This window comes from Drosophila elegans, unplaced genomic scaffold (genome assembly GCF_018152505.1).
Source record: "Drosophila elegans isolate 14027-0461.03 unplaced genomic scaffold, ASM1815250v1 contig_149, whole genome shotgun sequence".
NCBI classification, from domain to species: domain Eukaryota; kingdom Metazoa; phylum Arthropoda; class Insecta; order Diptera; family Drosophilidae; genus Drosophila; species Drosophila elegans.
The window spans coordinates 7,041,291-7,065,069 of NW_024545513.1; the positions used below are offsets into that span (position 1 = coordinate 7,041,291).

Genomic DNA, 23,779 nt, shown 5'->3' on the forward strand with positions numbered 1-23,779 from the left:
GTGATTTAAAACGAAAATAACTAATGAAGGCGTACAATAAGAATTTAGTATTTTGAACTACTTTTTAAAGTGCTTTCAAGTCTCTAAAGTTTTCTTTATCATTTTCGGGTAATTGCGGGTGCTTTCCAGGGTATCCGGTGGGTCGAGTCGCAGTAAATCCGTCTGGAAGCCTTCTGCTACCTCTTGTTTTGTTTTCGCTCGCTGCTGCGTCGACTGCGACGCAAAAATCGAGGCAGAAGCAGCGACTGCCAAAACGCTTGTATTTTTCAGTTTTCGGTTTCAGTTTCGTTTGCAACGTGCGCGCGAAAAGACACAAGAGTCGTATAGTGCGAGAAAAAACCAGTTGGCCGAGTCCTACGACGAATTTTGAGAAAAGTAAGAGTAAGATCCACACCAAAAGCCATAGATATAGAGGAACACTCTTTTGTTTTGCCAGTACTATATGTGTTTTTTTTTTATTTTATTTTTTGTGTTTTTGTATATTCAAAAAGCGCGAGGATTTTCAAATTTTTGGTACTTTACTGTGCAATAAAATGTTGCTATTTTTTCCTACAATTATTTTCACTGTTTGGCCATTAAACTGCATTATTATTGGCGGCGATGATATCATTTCCAGAGTTCGAAATCGCGAAACGAATGCGAATCGTGTTTGCTGGTAAATGCAGTAAGAAAATTTTCTTATCAGCAAGTTGATTTATTTTGTTTTGTTTTCAATATTGATTGGATGTTGTTATTTAGAAATTGGTAAAAGCGGCCTTTTTCATCTTTTATCTTGTTCTTTGAGAAAAAAAACTAAGGGCCCAAGCAACCTGTTGCCCAAGTTGGTTAGCATACATATGCATATGTGTTGAAGTCGTGATATCATATTATTCTTGGGCGGAAATCCGCCGCCCAATCATCATTCAAAATATTTCGTTTTTTGTTTTCGCTTATGTCGCACATGGTTTCAGTTCTAGTTCTGTGTTTTGTTTTTTAATTTTGGTTTCGGTTTAAAGCTTTGGAATTGGGGCCACACCCCTTATCAACCCCTTACCTCGCCCCTGGGATATACACAATGTGTACATACCTATATCACTTCTGTGAATTTTGATGAGCATCATCATCAACATTGTCTGTAAGTTATTGCGTCACCGATGGCGTCATCGTCTTGACTTGACTAATGCGTCGTCGATTTTGAGGAAGGCCTGAATTCTAAAATCCAATCCCCATCCCATTCCACTTTCCATGAGACTTTCAAACACGTTTGTTTTTTTTTCAGGGCTGCTTAACTTTGATTTAGAATTTTTGAAATTCTTAGGCACCGCTTTAATTTATTTTATTCCTGATTTAAGATTGTCTTTATTAAAGACTAGAAATATTTACATATCTATTTTATTATTTTTGTTTTTCAACACTTTCAATTTGTTTTAATACTTATTTTGTTATATGGTTTGGATTTGTCCATCAACAACTTTTCCAAATGGCCAATTTCCAATCTCAATCAGTTTATTTATAAAAGGTGTTAGGTTTTGTGTGTTTAACTCTAACTCCTTCCGTTTTATTTGTTTTAAGCTATCTTCTTCGCACAGCGTTAAACTGGTTTTATTTGTTTGTTTACAACGTTTTTTTTTTTTTGGTTTAATGGTAAACAAATTGGACACAGTTTGAAGTCGGAATAAAGTCTTTATTAACAATCGGCTTTCCAGATATATTCTATACAGAATTAATCAAATCGAACGGCGAAATGAAGCGGTTCTGGAATTCGCAAACATTCTCCATTAAACCCCACACCCACAGCATCTGTACATATTAAGTGTGTGCCCCAATTTCGGGATCGCTTTTTCTTAGCTTTTCCAACGAACAGCAGGCAGCAGACCATAAAGTTCATGACGTTACGGAATATATATAAGCATCTGACCGTCTCCATTCCTAGGCGAACATATAGACGAGCGATTTATCTATTCTGTTCGCTTGCCGATCCCCGAAAAGGGGGGGGACTTGTTGAAAGGGGTCCGTCCGGATCGGTCAAGTAAATAGATTTTTCCGATTCCGATTCCGATTCTCCCACTGCCGCCTGATGCTTCAATAACGCTTTTGGCGCTTTTTCGCCTGCCCAGTTTCGTTCGCTCGCCGAGGCCGGCATTGAAAAATTGTTTTAAAATTAGACAAAAACGAAAAAATCCAAAACAAAAACAGCAACAAATAGATGGCCAAAAATACACAAACATTGTGTGGATACTGTGCAGATCGATGGGCGTGGCAAGGGCGTTCGATCTGTAACAGCTGGCCAAAAGAACAAAAACACGCCATATGAATTACGATATTGGGCGAGATGTTGGAAAACAAGTAGACTTACTCATATATACCGCTTATTTTTATTTTTGGTTAAGCTTTGATTATCAGGAGAGGAATCTGTTATGGAACGTAATCATGTTGATATATACAGCATGAATCACCCACAAAGAAAGCAGGCACTTGTATTGTTTGGTACTTGGCAAACATACATATACATGACTAGTTGAAAGTATTTTTAAAACTTTCACTTAATTTTAATCTTATCAAAGTTAGTATCCAAAATTAAAATTGTTTTGAATATATAAAAAAAAAACACGGTATGACAGCATTGTTGTGTTCTATTACTTAACTAGTATTTTTTCGATTTCAGACCCCACCTTTAACACCCCCAAAAGAACCACCGAAACAAGGCCAAGATGTCGCACTCAGTGACCATTACCCGCACCACCACCAGCACCACCAACACTTCCTACATCGTCCTGAACACGGGCTATCTGAAGACCTTCCCCGGAATTCTCAAGCTCTTTCAGCTGGTGAGTTAAATCCCAACAATGCGTTTAAATTGAAATTAACCAGAATTGTGTTGGTGCAGATCATTGGTGCCGCCATTGTGGGTATTCTGGCATATAACTATCAGGATTACCGCAGCTATTACAGCCGGGGCCAGCAGGATCTGTTCCAGTATCTCATGGCCGTGACCTTTATGATAGGAACGTTTTGCTTACTCCTTGCCTGCCTCACGTCGCTGAGTACGGGTGGCATTATTGCCAAGACGATCTATGTGAGTACTATTCGTGTTAATCGAAAAAAAAAACCACAGAAAACTATCAGGAAAATACAATAGATTTAATTTTGTAATTACTTACATGCCATAGTTCGGTGTCTTAATAAATAAGGTTGAAAACATGTAGTAAAGCGACGTTTAATTACACATCTTAATAATTTTATATGGGAATCGAATTCAAAATTTATTTCTTAACAATTTGTTTATTTTCATATTGTGATGTTTGATCAATTTTAAGAGATTTTAAAATAGATCGCTTGATTCTTGAAGTTTAGTGCATCGTTTGGAGTTTAAATTCGTTGTTCAAATATATTTCCCTATTATTCCTACTTTATATTTCTCTATTTTTCAATACCCTATATTTTCCTTACTTTCCCTTACAACAACAAGAAAATGTCTTGTATTGGTTATTTTAATTTGTAGTAACTCTATTACTCTATTACAAACATGACCAAATTTGAATACCCATTATTTTTGCAGGAGCTGATTTACCACAGCGTTGCCGCCATCCTGATCCTCGTTTCGTCCACCTTCCTGCTGATCCGGTTGCGTGACGTGAAGCACGACGCCTATATGGTGGCCGGCGTTTTGGGATTGGTCAATGCGGTGCTGTACTTCATCAGCGCCTTCTTGGCCCACCGGTCCTACCGCGGCATTTAAGCATTAAAACCAACCAAAACCCATACCCACGCCCACTCGGCAACTCCCGCAAACTTTTGCAACTCCCCTCAGCGAGTGTTCAAGTGGAATCAGCAATCTCGAAGCATTTGTTCTTCCCACATCGACATCCAAATCCATATCCACTTCTAACCATCGGATCGGCCAGACGGAGGAGGCGAGAGCCCGGGCGTAGTAGATGTATAGAAAGTGGGTGCCAAGCGGCGGAATCTTTGTTGTACCGTGAAACGTTCTTTGGCGCTAGTGACACTTACTTATATTTTAACTGATCTATACAACTTTTTTTTGTCTCACTTTCTTTTATACCAAGCAATTGTCATGTATTCGAATAAAGATGTGTGTCTATATGTTTTTCTATAAATTTGCTTGAGTTTCGATTCAATTGTGTTTCCGCAGTTGTGTCAAATGAGCGTTTTGTTATTTTTTGTTATTTGTAACCTATTTATATTTAGATTAATTTAGTCTGAAAAATATTGCATACTTTTGGGCTCGCTGTTAACAGACCAATAATTGCAGTGCACTGCTTTCTTTTTTTTAGCTACATGGCTTCCGCGTTGCCAAACATCGACTGACCCATCAGTGGCCCCTTAAAAGTATGCAACATTTTAGCAAGCCAAAAATTGTTGGCCAAACTTTAATTTTTTGAGGAATAGTTATACACGATTGACAACCCTGCAACACAAAACTAAATGCCGATGGGATGCTTTCATCTTTTGGACAAATTTCAAGCGGTACAAGAGCATCACAGTTTTCTTTGGCCGAGCTTCAACAAAAAACAAAAACTCTTTGAAAATGCTTTATTTTCTTATTTCTCCAAAAACACTGGAAAATAAAACTAATTTTTCAAAAAACGCTTCTTAAAATTCGTTTTTTGTACCGAAAGAAAATTAATTTTTATCAATCGATCGGGAATGCATAGTATAGGTTGACAGCTGTTAAAATAGTAACTCTTTTGACTTTTTGAAAAATCGCCAAAAATCATATTGGAATGTCATACACCGTTGAATTCGTAATAAAATTTCCAATCAAATGGCATTCACAGTTAAAATTTTTTCAGATTTTCGAATTTCGGCAAAAAATGATGATGTACCCCCTTACAAAAAAGTCAAAAATTTGGAAAAAAATAAATTTGTCAAAAAACGTTTTTCAAAATTCGGTTTTTGCGTCAAGACAAAATAAATTGTTTTCAATCGATCAGGGATGGATAGTATGGGTTGCCAGCTGTTCAAAATAGCAACTCTTTTGACTTTGGGTCTTATTTTGGTAAAGTTACAGCAAAAAGACTCTTCAGAAAAAATTTTGTTTGAAAAATCGCCAAAAAACCCAAAAAACACATTAAAAACTTGGTTTTTGTGTCAAAACCCTGGGAAATAATGGTCTAATGTTGGAATGTCATGCACCGTTGAATTCGTAATAAATTTTCCAATCAAATGGCATTCACAGTTAAAATTTTTTCAGATTTTCGAATTTCGGCAAAAAATGATGATGTACCCCCTTACAAAAAAGTCAAAAATTTGGACAAAAATAAATTTGTCAAAAAACGTTTTTCAAAATTCGGTTTTTGCGTCAAGACAAAATAAATTGTTTTCAATCGATCAGGGATGGATGGTATGGGTTGCCAGCTGTTCAAAATAGCAACTCTTTTGACTTTGGGTCTTATTTTGGTAAAGTTACAGCAAAAAGACTCTTCAGAAAAAATGTTGTTTGAAAAATCGCCAAAAATCCCAAAAAACACATTAAAAACTTGGTTTTTGTGTCAAAACACTGGGAAATAATGGTCATCAGTTAGAATGTCATACACCGTTGAATTCGTTATAAAATTTCCAATCAAATGGCATTCACAGTTAAAATTTTTTCAGATTTTCGAATTTCGGCAAAAAATGATGATGTACCCTTACAAAAAAGTCAAAAATTTGGACAAAAATAAATTTGTCAAAAATCGTTTTTCAAAATTCGGTTTTTGCGTCAAGACAAAATAAATTATTTTTAATCGATCAGGGATAGATGGTATGGGTTGCCAGCTGTTCAAAATAGCAACTCTTTTGACTTTGGGTCTTATTTTGGTAAAGTTACAGCAAAAAGACTCTTCAGAAAAAATGTTGTTTGAAAAATCGCCAAAAATCCCAAAAAACACATTAAAAACTTGGTTTTTGTGTCAAAACCCTGGGAAATAATGGTCATCAGTTAGAATGTCATGCACCGTTGAATTCGTAATAAAATTTTGGAAAAAAAATTATGATGTACCCCCCTACCCCTCAGTAGTCAAAACACTTTAGTAATTTTTGTGGTTTTTATTGAATATATTTTAAATTAGTTATCTATAAAATAGTTACTATATAATATAATATATAATAGAATTTGCATCTTTGTTTGTCTTCTCATAGAAATAGATTCTCTAAACACAAAAAATCAATTGAAATTACTAATAATTAAAACACACTTCTCGCTCCATCTGGCGCAGTTTTTATTATATGTTGGTGGCCGAAAGGTCTTCGCCTTCGCTTTCGCCTTTAACTACTAATGTACATATACAGTAAACACAAAAAGTGGTTTAGGTGTATTAAAAAAAAAAAAATCATAGTAATTAAGAGAAGTACACGCAAGTATTAAATATAAAAGAAAAGGGTAATCGATTACGATAAATTAAGCATTTTTCTTTAACAATTAACTGACCTCCATCGATAGCCGACCACACAAACCTTTTGCCTAATAAATACAACTCGTATATCAAGCTTTAAGATATGATTATCGAAAAAAAAAAGAATTACATTTAATTATATGCGCTGCTGGCTGCATTTTGCATTCTGCATTCTGCTTGCTGGAAATATATACAAAAACCGACTTTAAACGAGGAGAACTGGGTAATCTGGGATCTGGATCTGGATCTGGATCGGAATCAGGATTGGGATCGGATAAATGGTAGATGGGGCCTACGTGAGTAAAGCGATTAGTTCTCTTCCTCAAGATGCTTCCTTATATGATCTGAGTGGCTTCTTCTAAGTAATGTAATGTATTCTAGGCAACATTTATGCAACGATTTGAACGATTGAACGATTGAACACACACCGAGACACACGATTAACAATTTTGCTTGGCTTGTAACATTCTCTAAATTCTCATTCCCTTCAGGCGAATAACACTGTACGCTATATGATTGATTATCATCTGATTGATGCACTGATTGGCCGATTAACAAACGCTCTACATAACCAATGGCGGGCTGACACACTGTCGTCGATTCTCCCTATTTTTTGGTACATATATATATGCTATGAATAGGTCTATATGTGTATGCATATGTATATAGATAATGTATATAGTTGTATAATTTATGCTAGGCCAAAGGGCTTACTTTCTTGCCTTGTGGGCCGAAAATTGACATTTATATATATTCGTTGAAACAATGAACTCTATTATCCTCCTCATCCTTATTTATTCTTTCCGTTTTTTTTTTTTTTTTGTTGTTTCTTCTAAACGTATAACAAACATGGATGATATGTCTACCGAAAATTCCGTTGAAATCAGCTTACTCTACCACTACAACTTCCAAACGCTCTGTTCGATCTCAATTATCTTTCATCTCTTTCGTTTTGCTTCAGTTTTCGCATACAATTTGAATTTATCGCGACTTCAGCTAAGTTGTTTTTCGTTTTTCTAGTGTGTGTGTGTGTGTGTGTTTATGAGTGTGTGTGTGTTTGTGGGGGGGGAGGGAGGATGCTGTGGATCACCTAGACACGGTTGCCACCAAACAAGTCTGTGATATTATAGTTTAAATCTACATTTATGTTAACAAAAAATAATTAAAATATTCTTTTATTTAACTTATAAAAATGTAAAGTTTGGTACGAAAAACGTTCAATTTTCCTTTATCTCAATACGGTTTTTTTGTTTTTGTTTTTTTTTGTCAAGTGGCAACCGTGACTCTGCAGTACTCATTTTAGATGCTAGGGCCGTAAAACATTAACTAAACTAAGCTCAAATCGAAATCAATGCATCCTCGTCGTCGTCGTCGTCGTCGGCTTGCCAGTTTGGCTTCCGTTTCCACAACCACTTCCATCTCCCGCTGCAGCACCAATTCCAATTCCAGTTCGGGTTTCCATTTCCATCTGCATCTCCATTGCCCTTCCATCTCCATCTCCAATGACTGCCCAACGCTGATCCACTTCCATTTTCATTTCCATTTCCATTTCCATAGCCATAGCTCCTTAAATCGCCACTTTGCCACCTAGTGATCCTGCAGCTAGGTGATGTTTCGCAGCCGCTCCTCCTCTTTGCATTCGCTTTGGCCCTCTGCCAGTGGGCGGTGGTCGGTGGAGGGGGCGTGGTCGTGGTCGTGTTAGTGCTTGTGGTAGCCATGGCAGCTGATGGTTACATGCAGCACAGGAAGCGATGAAAGAAACTTTTGGCATTGCGGCTGGCCCGGCTGGCCCTTAGCTAACAGATGATACCCTGGTCCAGGCTCAGGTTGTTGGTGGCGGCCACGGCGGCGGCATTCTTGGCCGCAATCACCACATGATGGTGGTGATGATGGTGATGGTGGTGCATGTGATGGTGGTGCAGATGATGGGCGGCTGCATTACTCGCTGTCTTCCCTGAGCTGGAGTTGGAGCTGGAGCTACTGTTGCTGGCAGAGGAGGTGGCTGTGGCTGTTGCTGTTGCGGTTGCTAATGCTGTTGCTGGAGCCGTACTGCTGGCCAAACGCTGGCTGTGGATCAGCAGGGTGGCGGTGCTGCCGGAGTTAGGACTGCTGCCAGGACTTGGACTCCCACTGCATCCATTCTGTGGCATCTGCTGCTGCTGCTGCTGCTTCTTGTAGACCGTGGTAAGCGGCTCCGATGCCCGACGTATACTGTTCATCCTCGTCGTCGTCGTCGTCGTCGACGTGGGCGAATGCAAGCCACTGCTGCTGCAGCTGCTGCCGTTCACCGCCGATCCCCCACTGCGTCGGCACATGGATGCCGAACCCACCGAGTCCTCCAGCTGGAACTTCTTGACCAGAGCCTTGACGGACGTGGCCGAGCCATTCGATTCGCCCGAGGGCGTCTTGCGGATCACCTTGGGCGTGGTGGGGGCATCGGGAAAGAGGGTGAGTGTGGCCACCACTGTGGCATCGTCGATGCCATTGGAGCTGCCCAGCTGAATGGTGGCCACCGGTTTCTTCACAAACGTGGCCGTGTATGTGTTCTCCTTGTCCGAATCCGAGGCTCGTCGCGTCGGCGTCACAATCTGGGTGGGCTTATTGCTGTTGCTGTTGCCGATGCTGTTGCTATTGCCGATGCTGTTGCTGGTCAGCGTGTGGATGGCCGTGGTGGTCTCCGAGCTGGGACTGCTCAGCAGCTTGCTGGTGGCAATGGGTATCTTGGAGATGCTGCCGCTGCTATTCGCCCGATGGTGGCCATTGTGCGTCGGTTTGCTATTGCTGCCGGATTTGGCCAGCTGATGATGGTGCTGCTGTTGTTGTTGCTGCTGTTGCTGCTGCAGCTGTTGTTGCTGCTGCTGATGCTGCAGCTGTTGTTGCTGCTGCTGCTGCTGCTGATGGGTTGGCTCTGACGCTGGCTCCTCCACGGTCTGCTCCTCCACCTCCTCTTCCGGCGCCTCGACGGGCTCCTCTTCATCCTCCACTTCCTCGTCATCGTCATCGTCGTCGTCGTCCTCCTCCTCCTCCTCTTCCTCCTCGGCATCGCTCTGGGGCTGCAGATAGATCTGTCTGTCCAGGGAACAGTCGTCCTTTAGCCAGACGTGCTCCAAGCAGCCGGCGGCATTCATGCGATCGCTATGAAAAAATGGGAATATATCATTAATAAGATTTAAATCACTTAAATCAATTTAAATCACACTTGGGGGTTCAACATTTATTAGAACTTCAAATATAAATAAACTGCCATTTTTTAAATTTAATGTTCCTGCAAAAAAATATATTTCTACTTTGATATTTAATATACTGGCTATAAATTCACATAGTTTCCAATTAGGTTTCGAATTTTATTTATATTTAGCTAACTTTCTTGTTTGGTTTGTCACGTTGCTTTTGCAAGTGTTTTAATATACATGCTACAGTTTGGTTGAATTTGTATGAATAAACTAAACTATAACTAACTTTTTTGATGATGTTGTCAAGTTTTATGGTCCTAAGATCTCCTTATATAGTAAACAGGGCTGTAGTTTTGCTTAAATTTGTATGAAATTGAAGACTACATTTAACATTTTTGATAATCTGGCCTAGTTTTGTACAATTTGATGGCTTTCTTTGATGGCTTTAAGTTCTCCTTTGCAGTGCTGTAAGTTGACCCACTGTGCTATTTAATGGCCGAAACAACACTCACTTTGGCTTAATTCGCAATGCGCGACGGATGAAGTCGATGGCCACCGGCGAGACGCCGCCGAAGAGGTTGTCCGGGAAGGTGAGGGCGCACTGCGAGATGTTGAGGAAGGTCTCCTGCTTGGTGTCGCCGCCGAAGGGCGAGAATCCGGACAGCAGCACGTAGGTGAGCACGCCCACCGACCAGATGTCCGTCAGCAGGGACAGCGGCTCGTACTGCAGCACCTCGGGGGCCACGTAGTCGGGTGTGCCAGCCATTTCCCGCACGTTGATGCCCTCGCACACCACCCGCGAGATGCCAAAGTCGCACAGCTTCAATCCATCTGTTTTATTTGGAGATTTTTTGCACACATTAGAGTTGGTTTTGATTGATCATTTTTGGGTTTTTGGGGGAAAGGAAGGGAAGAGCAATACTCACCTTCAATGCGCTCGCCGGCGAGCAGGATGTTCTGCGGCTTGAGGTCCAAGTGGGCAATGGAGCGGTCGTGCAGGAACTTCAGCGCCTTGAGCACCTCGCGCATGCAGTGGCGGGCCTGCGCCTCCGTCAGGCACTCCTCGTTGTCCAGGATCGTCTGCAGCTCACCACCAGTGGCCCTGCGAGGAGGAGCATTACATTACTTTCGTTGCCAGTTTATTATTTAACAAATCAATAAGTCTTACAAAAGCTAAATTCTTCAGCAAATCACCAATATTCACTATAACAAACCATACTAATCATACACATATAAATCAATTTATGTGCCAGTGTATTATTTAATAAATTAATAAATCTTACAAAAGCTAAATTCTTTAGGGAATTACCTATTCCTATACCTACCTATTCATTATAATAAACCACACTACTAATCATAACTGCCTTCTAACTTTCACACTATAGCTGTTAAAAATTGTTATAGGTTTCTGCCAATAATAAAAAGTAGTTTTATAAGTGAATTTTTATTTACGTAGATTTAATATCGTCTTATGCCTTTAAAGTTTTAAAGCCTTTGATTAAGTAATTTATTTATTGCGTTGACAACAGGTCTTGACAAATTAAATATTGTTCTTAATGCATTATTATTTAACAAATTTACTTCAGCAAAAATGAAGTCTTCTTTTTATTATTTTTATCATATAGCTCAATAGGAAAACTTTCAGTTTTCAAATTATTTAAACGTACATCGAGATGTAGTGGTGGTTACTTCTGGCTTAATAATCCGTATACTTTGTAGTCTAATTTCTATATCTAAGAACCAGAAACGTTTTATTTTGATACTTTTAAATTCATGTAACAATAGTTTAGTTTCTATGACCATTTTTGTTTAGGTTTAGTGTAACTTTGAAAAATGAATTAAATACAAAATTCCTATGGATATGGATATGGAATATGGTTTATAGATATGTTGGGCAATATACTTACAGCTCCAGCAGGAGTGCTGTGTCCGAGCGCGTCTCGTGGACGGCGTTGAGGTTGACGATGTTGTCCTCGCCCTCGCAGAGCATCAGCACCGCGATCTCGTGCTTGATCTCCTTGTCGCTGCTCTGCGCCCGGCGCCTCCGCTTCAGGAACTTGGCCGCGAAGTGCGAGCCCGTGTTCTTGTGGATGGCGCGGCGAACGGCGGCGAATTTGCCCCTGCGAATGGATTGGATTGGATGGGATTGGATTGGATTAGCCAGTGGTTTCTGTTACGACCAGCCAGCCCACACAGTGCAATGCGTGCGTGAGCCAGCTCCGATCATTTTTCATTCATAAGTTGAGTGGTTTTAGATTTGGATTTGGGCCGAGTTGCGGAGTGGAAAACTAAGCACTACGAAAAAAATATGTCCCATAATTTCTAGGGGGTAAAACTTTTTTTTTTAAACAGAACAATTCAAATGTAAAATTTTCTGCTTTAACTCGCATTAATTTTTATTTATTTATAACCATTTCCTTTTGAAAATCATAGCAGTTCGAAATATACCTTATTACACATAATAAAAATACGTGCCATTGAAATAAGACACATTTTAAAATACAAATACATTTACCAGTTCTTACAGGGCATTCATGTATTTAAGAAACTTAAGAAAATATCGGTAGTTTCGGTTCAATCATTATTTTATAAATTCCGATAATAATATTCTTTTTTTTTTTGTAGTGCACAAATCGAACAAAAAGTGACTCAACGCGACGCCTTTTGACAAAGTACGTGCCATAATGAAGCAATTGCGCTTCCGGCAACAGGCAAACAACTAAACAACTAAAACAGCAACACTATTGCCAACACTTAAAGCAACAACTGGCGGAGCAGCAGCGAGAACAGGAGCCAAGAGCGGTGGTCAGAGGAAAGAAACTTTGGTGACAAAGCTGGCATACCAAATAGTTGACCAGCTGCTTCTCTTGTGGATCGGGGATCGGATCGGATCAGATCGGTTCGGTTCGGTTCGTTTTCTCCTGCCCCATTCGAAAGCCCCACCACCCACCACCCACCTCTTCCTGCCAAGAAGACGATCACGCAAGCCTCGATCAGTTAAATGGGAATGTGTAAAAGGGAAGTATTTCGATTACAGCAAAATTCCAATACTCTTATGATAAGTTTTCGATAAGTTTTCATTAGCGATAAAATCGATATTCTTGGCTTTCTTCTACGATTGTTGGCAACGAAACAATTGATAATTAAAAATTTGATTATAGGACCTTCTTATAGGTTTATCTGGCATAACAAGTTTAAGTCATAATTATTAAGCGAAATATGAGTTGCCCAGTAGTGTATAGATATTCCCACGCACATCGATCCCTGATTTTTGATGACATTTTGATTGTCCCATCGTGGTCACTTAGCTAATGAGCTCGTCCGATCTGAAAAGGGGCTTCGGCTGGCCATCAATAATGAGCAGCGCTTGGCCGTCGTCGCCTTCGCCGGACTGGTTTTCTAATTGCCCCCCTCTGGCGGAGATCGCCCTGCCCCTTGGTCGGTTGGTTGTGCCTGTCAAGAGTTCTGTGTCTGCGTTCCGGCAGCCAAAGTTCTCGCGGAGAGCCCCCCTCCAAGTCCAAAACCGCCCCTGGTAACTGTCCCTGTCTCATTCCCTGACATTGACAGCGGACACACGACAGCAGACAGACGACAACAACGGACGACAAACATTGACTTGGACTGGGGCGCTCCTGTCTTTCTACGTCTATTTGCCCTCCCGCTTTCTCCAGCTCCTCCAGTGACATTCGTTGTCTGGTCTTACAGAGGAAAAAATCATTTAAGAACTATTTTTAAGATTTGTACATTTATTATTATAATATGGCAATTTTCAGATACATATTTAAAAAGGTATTGCTATTTTTTATTTTTGTTTAAGAAAGTCCCCTTTTTTTATCTTTTTTATTTTTTAACATTTTTAAAAACGATAATAAATAATTTAATAAGGCTATTGTTAAAGCAATTTATTTTTAGAATGTTTGTTCTTTAAATAAAATATTAACGTTTATTAAAAAAAAATTTTTTTTACTGTTTTTGAATTTTTTTTTAATATTTGACAATTTTTACAAACAAGCTGTTGCTATAGTAATTTAATTTTAACTTTCTCCTCATGAATTATTAGAATTATGTTGTCACTGGAAATCTTAAAAAAAACGTTATTCAACAAGATTTCAGTTCATTAAATCAATTATTAAACTGATACATTTTATACCATTACAAGAATTTTTTCTGTGTATCCTTGACTAGAATCGGATGCCGTGTTCAACATTTGGGCCAGTCTACGTCTACGTCTACAGAGCTACTACTAAAACAAACAACAAACTGTCTAGTGTTGCGGATCATAAAATAAAAGTTGTCCCGGCATCAAATTGAAATATTTAAAGCCTGCAGCCGCAAGCGCAAGCAACTGCAAATCAAAACATAAACATATGGAAGGAAGTCGGGCCACAACTCAACTCAATCCCCGATCCCCAATCCCCAATGGTTTCAGATTCATGTTTTCGTTTGATTTAATTAGCCAGGCGATTTGCATACGCGATGAGAATGAACAGAAATAATGCAACAATGTTGCTTGGGAATATGAAATCACAAGGGGGACAGGACAGGACAACAGACATTATGTTGCACATCTTATGGGGGGATTTATTTAAATATATGATGGACAGGAGAACACACAGCATACTTTAGATGTAGTAACCAAAATACAAAGTTGTATAATGATTTTTATTTATAATTCTGCCACAAGAGGGTATGAAAAGTTTCGATCATCCAGCTTAATGTAGTGTCTCTGCATTACCATAAATTTTAATTAAATTACAATTTTTTGCACTCCTCACTTCTCGGCAGCAGCAACAAAAACTACAACAACAACAACATTGCCTAATTGGGCAAGGTCTTTTCTGATCGTAATAAAGTTATTGCCCTCTTCTACTCTCCTTTTTGGAATTTTATCTGGCTCTTCTGTTTCGGTTTTTGTTTTTATTTTTTTTTTGTATTTTTATTTTTTTTTGCTCATTGCTGGTTGTCCGTTACGTAAGACAGTTGAAATGCTTTTGGCACGACTTTTTGAATTGGATGTTTTTTTTTCATTTTTGTATTTTTGTATTTTGTTTTGTTTACAGTTGGCTGATGACGAAGACATCGGTGGTTTAAGTCACAGTTAAAGAGTAGGAAATCGTCGTGGGCGTGGAATTCTTAGAGAGCTACACAAAACTAAACACAGTTAAGGGTATAGAAATATTTTAAAAGCTGTGTTACAAAGATTACTGAGCAATGACGCAAAAAAAAAAAATTAAAACAAAAAATTGAGCTAATAAACATTTACATTTAAGGGTAGGTAGATCAAAAAATGTATTTCTTGAACGAAAATAAAATTAACACATTTTTAATTACTATTTTTCCCCTAAGTGTTTATAGCATTAACGGGTAGTAAACATTGCCCAGCACTTGGTTAACTGAACTTTAAGAGGTCAAACGCGATGATGATATATAGGAGAGGAAAAATGAGACGGTAGACGATGGCTATAGCCGAGTTCATGGTTGATCGGTGGCGGAGAATTAAACTGGACACACCCACGCAGCTCTGCCCTTTTTTTTTCATTTGAAAGCTCTCAACAAAACATAATAAATAAATAATAAAGTCTTTATAGCAAGATAAAAAAAAAAAAAAAAATCGAGTGTGAATTTTGTTCGTTTTGAAGTGGAATCGGAGAAGATTCTAAAATTGGTCAGCTTTGGCAGCCTTTTTTGTTAGTGTCTTGTCTTGTGCTTTGTTTGATCGTCTCAAATGATCGTCAATCGATCGGATCTACATACATGGCTTACGCCCGCCCCTTAAATGCTGATTTCTTGATCTACCAAAAACCAAAGCAGACGACAATCTCAACTGGAGACGCAGACTCTGAAACAAAGAGCCAAATAAGGTGGCGTTTAAAAACGCGCACAAAACGCGGCGCGTGCACGTGTCAAGATAATGCCCATGGGGCCACAAACGGGTTAAGACGGGGGAGGAGGGTTAAGACTTGATGGGGCTCCAAAAGACTGCGCAATATTTACATTGCCCTTTTCCAGTCATTTACCGCCAGGCTGAGAGATTGGAAAACAATAAGCAAAAAAAAAAAAAAAAACCAAGAAAAAATTGGGAAAATAAACCGAAAACGAAAATGTTGCGAACGACTTTTTATGGTGGCGATTGAAGATCCGCAGAAAAGTAGTGTAAACAATATTGATTTAATTACTCCTTTGGCTATTGCGTTGTCTATATTGCCAAATTACTGATCTACACTTACATTAAAATCAGGCACAAAAAATGATAAAAATAAAATGACACAAGACTTGACTAGCTAGTGGTAATGAAAAGTCAAATAGTTTTATTTTTATAATGATCTCAGATTGGTTTTAATATTTAATTTTTTATATCCTTCAATTTGTAAATTTTTTTTGCGTTTCAGTACGTTTTTAATCACGAAATATTAAAAACTATCTGATGGTAATGCATAATGAAATAGTTTTATTATTTTAATGATTTCATTTTTGTTTATTTATTTATTTTTCAAATCCTTCAATTTGTACAAGTTTTTTTGCGTTTCATTACTTATTTATTTACATATCTCCTGATGAGTGATCTGTGTGATGGCTTTTTCGTTTAACTCTCTCCCTCATAAAACAAATCACCCGCAAAAATGTGCAAATAATTTTAAAGTGCCCCCTTCCCAGTCGTCTTCCTTGTGGCCTGTTTGGATTTTTGTTTACCCAGCTCAATTAAATAAACAACCGCACAGAGAGTCAGAGGCAGTCAGTCAGAAAAGCGGCCCCTCTTTAATTTTCCTATAGCAGATTGCAGATCGTATTGTTTCATTTGGGTTTCGGTTGTTTATGGCTTTTTAATTGTTTTCGCCTTTCGCCGATGCTCGTGTTTACGCATTCCTCTTCTCTTGAGCGGGTCAGTTTTGATTTTGGTTTTGGATTTGGTTTGAGGTGGTTTGCGTTTAGTTTTTGGCTTTTGGTTTAGTCGGGGGGTAATAGCGATTAGGCAAATATGTAAACCAAAATCTAAACAAACAAATAAACAAACAGAACATCAAACAGCAGCAGCTGCCACCGATTGGCAAATCGCATTGAGATCGTCGGTGTAATTTCCAAACTCCCCCACACATCGCATTTCGATCTAATCATTTCGAATCCGATTCCGATTTCGAATCCGATTCCGTTTCCAATTGCCATTCTAATGCTAATGCGATGCGGAACAATGTCACTTGCATTCATTAGCTAATTTGCAATTGCAAATTGCAAATTTCAGATTTTGTTTTGTTAACAAGGTGCAAATTGTTAGGCGGGTGCTGTTTGTTCTAGCCAAAAGGTTAGCGAGTCGGCCAAAAGCGGCAAAACGATCATGGGAAATGGCTGAATTATTTGATTCATAATGATTTTGAAGGTTTCGCGCTTTCCCATTCGCTTTAATTAAATATCAATTATGATTCAATGGTATGGTAATTATAGTTGCGAATTTTAGGTCTTACAATTAATAGTGGGCACGATTTAATGAGAAAGTAATTGCTTAAATTTTGCATTTAATATGTTTTTAATGCAGTTAATAGCCATTATTTAGTCTTAATTATTGGGTTATATTTTTGAGCATTCATTTCTTATTTTCTTTAAACTAAACGTTTTTGTATTTTGTGTTTAAAAAAAAACTAACACGAAATGGATATTGGGTTAATAATAAATTAGAAAAATAAAGTTACCTTAAATTTAAATTTATTTTAATGTTAAAGGTGGTTATTTTTTTTTGATTTTTAAATCGTATTATAATTATAAATGTCGAGCCCAAAAATACGTAAACAGCAATATTTATTTTCAATTTCGATTGGTAAAATTTGGCAAATTTGTATACCTTATTTGTAAGTGATTTGTAAAGCTATTTCTATAAAAATAACTTGAGCCCCATTTAGCTGCATTTTGCTAAGGAATAGGTATCTTCAAAAGTCTGGCTATATATATAATGCCCAACCTTTCCAGGTGCCCAGATATTCCCCCCATTGTGACTTTACAATAACATTTTTGCAACTTGCACTTCTCGACGGTCTGAAGAATTTCAGCTTCCTCTTCTTCTGCCCAACATCTTCGACGTTTTCTTTTCTTTTCTTGTGTACTTTTTTTTCTTTTATTTTTTTTTTTCTGCCTTTGATGGTCTGGGCCCAAAGTGCATCTAAGTGTTGTTGTTGTTGTTGTTGTTGTTGGGCTGGATGGATGCTTTTAGCACAGTGCAGCGAAAGAGGGAGAAGGGTATAGAGGGGCCAGAAAGAAAGAGAGATGGCGAGTGCAATGAACCAGGAGTGAAGCGCAGAGTGGAGTCATCATCGTCATCGTCATCCTCATCCTCATTGCCATCCCCATATCCCCATACCCATAACCATTCCCATCCCCATTCCCATCCACATTTAACGTCAGGCCAACTAATAGTTTTCTTTTTTGACTGACTGTTTGAAAGGTGACTAACGAGACAAGAGACATTCGTTCGTGCACACAGCATAAAAAAAATGTCACTTAGGTTAATGGGATATCCTTCGCAAATATAGGACATGTAGGACATAAAGCTGTACAAATTTCTTATTAAAAGAAAACTTTTCTGATGATATCATATTTAAATAATGTTACAAGTGCAATTAATATGGTATTTTAACTGTATATTTATACTTAAATTAACAATATTTAAAAAAAAAACTTATTTTTAAACATTTAAAACATATTTTTCAGTTTCACTTTGTTTTTTTTTACAACTAACATGTTTATTAGTGACATTTTTAAAGGCCTTTAAGTTGCAGTTTTCTCTGTGCATTATTTCCTCAAGTATGGAATAACTTTTAGGAATTCATATAATGGCCACAACTTTCTCTCAGTGTGCTGGATTCCTTCTAATGTGACAATTAAATTTGTCAGGAAATCCAAGCAGTGCGAAGAATGTGTGCAAGCAGTGCATTGCCCAGAGGAGAAATGCAAGAATGCCGCGGAAAAGAGACGGCCTGCGCGAGACGGGAGCGACAGAGAGGGGGCGACACATGGAGCTGGTGATGAGGGCCCATGCGTCACGATAATATTATTAAGCTGCAGGGCAGCCAGTGCCAGTGCCAGTGCATCCAAAGGAACAAGGGGGGGGGAGGGGAACTAGGGGCACTGGGGGCCCAAGGAGGAGCAGACAAGCCTCTTGTTATGCAAATAAAAACACAGCACAAACACGACGCGGTTCTGATTAGGTTTTTGACCCACAAAATGTCAACAAACCAAGGCAAGGGCAGTTCAGTAAAGGGAAAACAAACAGACGAGGACAAGCGACTAGGTAAGTGTCAAAAAACAAGGATAAGTTGTTGAAGTTGACAAGTGTTTGACATTTCTGTTTTGTCCTTAACTAAATGATGAACATATTTTAAAAGAAAAACGGCAATAGTGCGATATTGTTGAAAAGTTATTGCTTTTTAATAAAAAAAATTTAATCTAAAATTGTTTTTTTATGAAAAAAAAACTTATATTTATTATTATTAAGAATTTACTGTACATTCATCTCCATAATTTTGTTTGCCATCAAAAAACTATAGTACATTCACGTTTCTTTTTAGTTTTGTTCGGCCTTTGTCCAAAATATATTTCATTTCCCGTTTGGCCAGCTATCAGAATAAATCACAAATTGAAGCCCACCACTCTGCGATTCATATGATTTTATTTTATTGTGAGATGATTATGATATTGTTGGCTTTTCGTCGGGCACTTTCCAATTTGCAAATTGACATCAATAATTTCCGTTAAATGTGCCAATTGTTAATGCGTCTTAGAGCCCCCGGTTGGCGGCATTTTCGACGAACGCTTGACCATTTTTGGTCAGCTTAAAAAAATTGACGTTGACGGGCGAAGCGGCAAAAAACGCTCACAAATCGCGTGGGCGTCGCGCGCGCTTTGTTTTTAATTGTGGACAAATTTGGTCAGAGCTTAAAGGCAGCGCGTGTGTTTGTGTGTTTGTGTGTATTTAATTCATTTAATAATTTTGCGTTCGTTTCATTTTTTATTTCGAGTTTTGCCGTAGTCAAGGATTAATGTCTTTGTGTTTATTTCATTAATTTGCAGCTTTGTTTGCTCTTGCCACACACAACACATGCATGACATGCTCTGCATTTTGCATTTAGCATTTAGCATTTGGCATTTCCTTTTCAATGAAGCCCGTGTCAAAGCCCCCGACGAGGGTTTGTCAACAGGGACAGGTTCATAATCGGGTGTCCTGTCCTGGGTGCTTTTGTTTTAACTTCTTTTGTTTTTATTTATTCCATATTTCTTTTTTTTTTTTTTTGCATTTCTTATTTTGTTTATCTGCCTGGGCGAAGAGATTTTGCCTTCGCTTTAAGCACTTGACATTATTACGAGAAGCTTACAGACACATGCTTTTCGAACAAAAAAAAAAACAAAATCGCATATTCATATGCAGAGTCGTACAAAAGAGCCTGCAATGTAGGTGGTATACAGTAAGTGACAAAAGTAAGCAGACATCACAGTTTTTTTTGTAATACTACACTTTTTACTTAAAAAATTTTTTAAATGATGTCTTCAAAAAATTAAAAGGTTATCAAAAAAATTAAATTAAAGAATGTAAATTTTAATTTTGATCATAAGAATTAATACCATAATCAAAATTAATAGCTAACCCAATTTTAATTCAATTTCAAATGCAAGATTATCCTCATAATAACCATAATTCCTAATCAATTATTTAATGTGAACATAGTTAAGACATCATTAAAAACGAACGTAAATGTATGCAAATATATATGAGGCAGTGGGAGAGTCGAATAAATTTTTGATTAGCTGATTTCCATTTCGATGTTAATTAGAAATCATAAAAACAAATATTTGGCGAATAGCTTAATATTTGATAGCACTTTGACAGGTTCGTAGACTTTAGCCACCCACTGTGTTCATTCTATTTTTAGCACAGCATGCAGTCGCATCCTTTGGCCGCCCACCTTCCACTCCTATTTCCGTTTTCATTTCCCATTTCCCACTTCAGCTTGACACATTCAGTCAGTCAGTCAGCCAACGGAAAGAGAGGGCCATACAGGGCTAGAAAGAGAGGACCATAGAGGGCTAGAAAGAGGCAGGGATACAGAGGTATGTAGGGCCATCGACACCCACTTGAAAATGTGTCAGGCTCGTTAGCTTAGTTGGTTTAACCCCCTTGATGCCTTCAGCCTTCACTTGCCTGCCTTTTCGGCTTCCGTTCGCTTACCTATTTAGCTTTCACAGCATTTATATTTTTTTCTTAAGCGGCTTTAATTATGATAAATTAGCTTAGCAATTGCCAATTGGCTGATATGGCACACAGCTGTCCGTTTCGCTTTTTCCCCACTTCCATTTCCATTTCCATATGGCCATACTGCCATAGCCCCAATTGACTTGAGTTGGCTTTTGGCCTGCCGGTTCGGTTCGGATCGGATCGGTTCTGTTATCCTTGAGCTGCCAGCAGTGGGGCTGCTATTTTATTTTATTTTCCCTGTATCGACCGTGATTGGCTGGCCATTGATAAGACGCATTCCTCGAGTTCTTTGGAGCCGGATCACCAGACATGTTGACTGGTTTAGCGACTGTCGACTGTAGTTGATTGCAGGGAATGCAAAAACGAAAACGAATCTAGTGCTGGCAAAAAAAAAAAGGAACTAGTTGTGCAACTGAGTGTTCAATACATTGCAAAAGATGGTCACTTAATCTTTGATATTACAAAAAAAACCCTTTTTAAAATAAATAATTTTAGATAAGGATGGTTGGCAGTAACTTTGCATTTAGGAAATTGATTCCAATAGATTCGAAAACTACACATTTGAATTTCTGTGGTGCCTAAAAAAGTAGTTCCATTGGGAACAAGTACCCACTCCAGTCCACTCAACAAACTGCAACTCCATGTGGCAGCTGTGGGGCTAATCTCGGGGCACATGCCACCAGACAAAATGAATTTATTGGCAGCCCCAAGAATCACAGAAACAAAAAAAAAAAAAAAGTAAGACTGCTGCAAACAATATTGCGATTTGTTTGCCGATATGTTTTTATGCACAACACAGCACAACACAACACAACACAACACAGCACAGCACAGCACAGCACAGCACATACACACTCATTTGTTGACCTTGCCAATATTATAAGGCGCCCAAGAAAGGGAAATCGAGGGAGAAAGAAGGGAAGACGGACCGAGACTATATCTTTGCAGCTTGGCAGAATCATCGGTCGTTGTTCCTGGGCTGGAAATCATTTTGTCGCCGCCCGTTGGACACGTAAAAACTGCTGTCGCTGACGAAGAAGATAGCACGAAGTGCACGGAACACGCATTTAACATATTGTATATGGTGTACTGTACGTGTCATCGGCGTAATCAAGGTCTCAAGTCATGCCCGCAGCAACAAGAGAACGATATTATGCCCTTGCTGGGGGTGTTATCTTTAATTGAGAATTTTTACGAAGGTACCTGGTCCCTGGCATGGGAGCGTTTTTGGGTAAAACTTGAAGAATACCTTGCCCAATAATTATAATAATATAAAAACGTAGAACAACTTATTGGATAAATTAAAATAAAATTTCAGACATGGATCTGTATTTTAATCTGAACAGTTAAAAAGCCGCCTTAGCCAAGCATAAAGATACAAAATTGGTTGTCCGTAAAGCTTGTCCGTACTACTTTGTCCGATATTCTATTCCCTAATGCTTGTCCGTAAATTTCCCTTAAATACTTATGTATATGAATATCATTACATTGAGTAAATTAAGTATTTCCTACAGACTCTACTCAGCCAATTAAACTGCAGATTATGGCTTTTTTGCTCAAAATATGCATACTGCTGCTTTAATATCTTAGCCGTTTGAGTAACCATAAATCTCTGTGGATATTTAAGGTTTCAGATCGAGGAGCAAAATTTATTTATTTTTCAAGTTTATGCTCATTTACCCCGCATGTTTTATTTTGGTTGATATTATTGTCGACTCTTCGATATGCGGATATGCAGCAGGAGTTGAGGAATAAAAAGAAAAAAGACGCGGGCTGGCTGATTTTGCATGCAGGGCACAGCGAGAGATGGGATTTTCTTAGGAAACTCAACTGGCGGCAGTGGCAGCCACCACAAATTATGATTTCTCGTGTTTAATTGTCGTCTCCCTCTGACTTTATCCCTCTGTCTCTTTCTGTGGCAGCTGGTGATGAAGGTCGAAGGCTGGTTGGTTGTTGTTTTCTTTAAGCCGCTTAAGAGGTTACATAAAAATCGGAATTGAAACTGAACCAAAATAAAAAGAAAAATATATATATATATATAAACACATATGTGGAAAATAGTAACAATAAGAAATAACACGAAATGATATGTGGACTAACGGTTTGAACTAGTTTTATTTCTTAGTTAATTCAACTGGTTTTTGCGGCACAACGAAAAGCCCAGAGAAAAGGTTTTCTTAGAAGAGTCTTGCACAAGTTCCAGAATTAAGTCAAGTCCCCAATTTTTGTTTCCCCACTTAACTGGTTTTCTTTTTTGGTTTTTGTTCGGTGAGCTGCATGATTCATTTGTGTATGTGTATGTATATATATGTATATATGGGTGTATTGAAAGAGGGGGGTTAATAAAAAATAAGTTGGTTAAGTCAACACTTTGGGCTTAGCCCTTGACCTCAACTGCAATTTGATGCATTTTCTGGCTTTTGGGCCTTTCCCTTTGGCCGGCTGACTGGCTGGCTGACTGGATGGATGGCGATGTTGTTTGTTATATTTGTTGCCTTAGCTGTCATTAATACTTTGACTTTGGCCTTTTGTGGTTTAACATTATCCAAACAAAACGCTTTGGCACCCACAAAAATACGAGAGCTTGGAAAAAAATAAGATTGCAGTTGATTGACAGAATTGGGACGACAACGACAACACAACTCTTACATCGGGGGGCATAGCATAGCATAGCATAGCATATAGCATAGCAACAACACAGCATGTAAGGCAAAAAATAAAATAAGCATTTGAATTCTGCATGCGTGAAACCCAGCGAAGCGTTAAAGTTCAAAGCGTTGGATTACACGACGAAGTGGCAAAGAGCAAAAAGCGAGGGGCAATCGGTCGGTCGATCGGTCGTTTGGGGGTTAAGAGGGTTGGCTCTGCCTTGGTTTTGACTTTGGTCCAATAAAAAACACACGCAACAACCCACCCACACGCGGTTAACCCTTGGCAGCTCAAGATTGCTTAAAATGTGGTTTAATAGTGATCAAATTGGATCAAGTATTACCAGAAAC

At 38.6% G+C, this 23,779-nt stretch overlaps 3 protein-coding genes across 5 annotated transcripts in view; 1 reads left to right on the plus strand and 2 right to left on the minus strand.

The window, feature by feature from the left end:
* The first annotated feature begins 264 nt into the window (after positions 1-264).
* LOC108142829 lies at positions 265-4,097 on the plus strand. 2 transcript variants are annotated; one of them, XM_017266892.2, is made up of 4 exons: positions 265-375; positions 2,645-2,807; positions 2,867-3,055; positions 3,539-4,097. In XM_017266892.2, exons 2-4 carry the CDS (start codon positions 2,691-2,693, stop codon positions 3,716-3,718), a joined length of 486 nt encoding a protein of 161 aa, XP_017122381.1. In that variant the 5' UTR covers positions 265-375; positions 2,645-2,690; the 3' UTR covers positions 3,719-4,097. The 2 variants fall into 2 exon arrangements, with proteins under 2 accessions (XP_017122381.1, XP_017122382.1); XM_017266893.2 differs by having other exon boundaries at positions 317-381.
* Positions 4,098-6,165: 2,068 nt separating this feature from the next.
* On the minus strand, positions 6,166-8,092 carry LOC108142345 (aspartate and glycine-rich protein-like). The gene has a single exon (XM_017266103.2). The coding sequence runs from the start codon at positions 8,090-8,092 to the stop codon at positions 7,712-7,714; it is 381 nt and encodes a 126-aa protein (XP_017121592.1). The 3' UTR covers positions 6,166-7,711.
* A 78-nt stretch (positions 8,093-8,170) lies between these two features.
* Positions 8,171-23,779, minus strand: part of LOC108142343 (death-associated protein kinase related) — a 58,994-nt gene continuing 43,385 nt past the window's right edge. For both annotated transcript variants that reach the window (XM_017266102.2, XM_017266101.2), the window contains 4 exons: positions 11,455-11,667; positions 10,474-10,649; positions 10,060-10,378; positions 8,171-9,509 (listed from right to left, as the gene is read on the minus strand). In XM_017266102.2, the coding sequence (XP_017121591.1) occupies positions 8,171-9,509; positions 10,060-10,378; positions 10,474-10,649; positions 11,455-11,667 (2,047 nt within the window). The remainder of the gene's footprint in view (positions 9,510-10,059; positions 10,379-10,473; positions 10,650-11,454; positions 11,668-23,779) is intronic.

What these genes read in the sequence shown, in the direction of transcription:
- LOC108142829 (XM_017266892.2), top strand. Translation starts at nt 2,691, where the DNA reads ATGTCGCACTCAGTGACCATTACCCGCACCACCACCAGCACCACCAAC. An exon ending in TTCTCAAGCTCTTTCAGCTG is followed by an intron (nt 2,808 to 2,866) that starts GTGAGTTAAATC and finishes GTGTTGGTGCAG; the next exon opens with ATCATTGGTGCCGCCATTGT. An exon ending in TTATTGCCAAGACGATCTAT is followed by an intron (nt 3,056 to 3,538) that starts GTGAGTACTATT and finishes TTATTTTTGCAG; the next exon opens with GAGCTGATTTACCACAGCGT.
- LOC108142345 (XM_017266103.2), bottom strand. Translation starts at nt 8,092, where the DNA reads ATGGCTACCACAAGCACTAACACGACCACGACCACGCCCCCTCCACCG.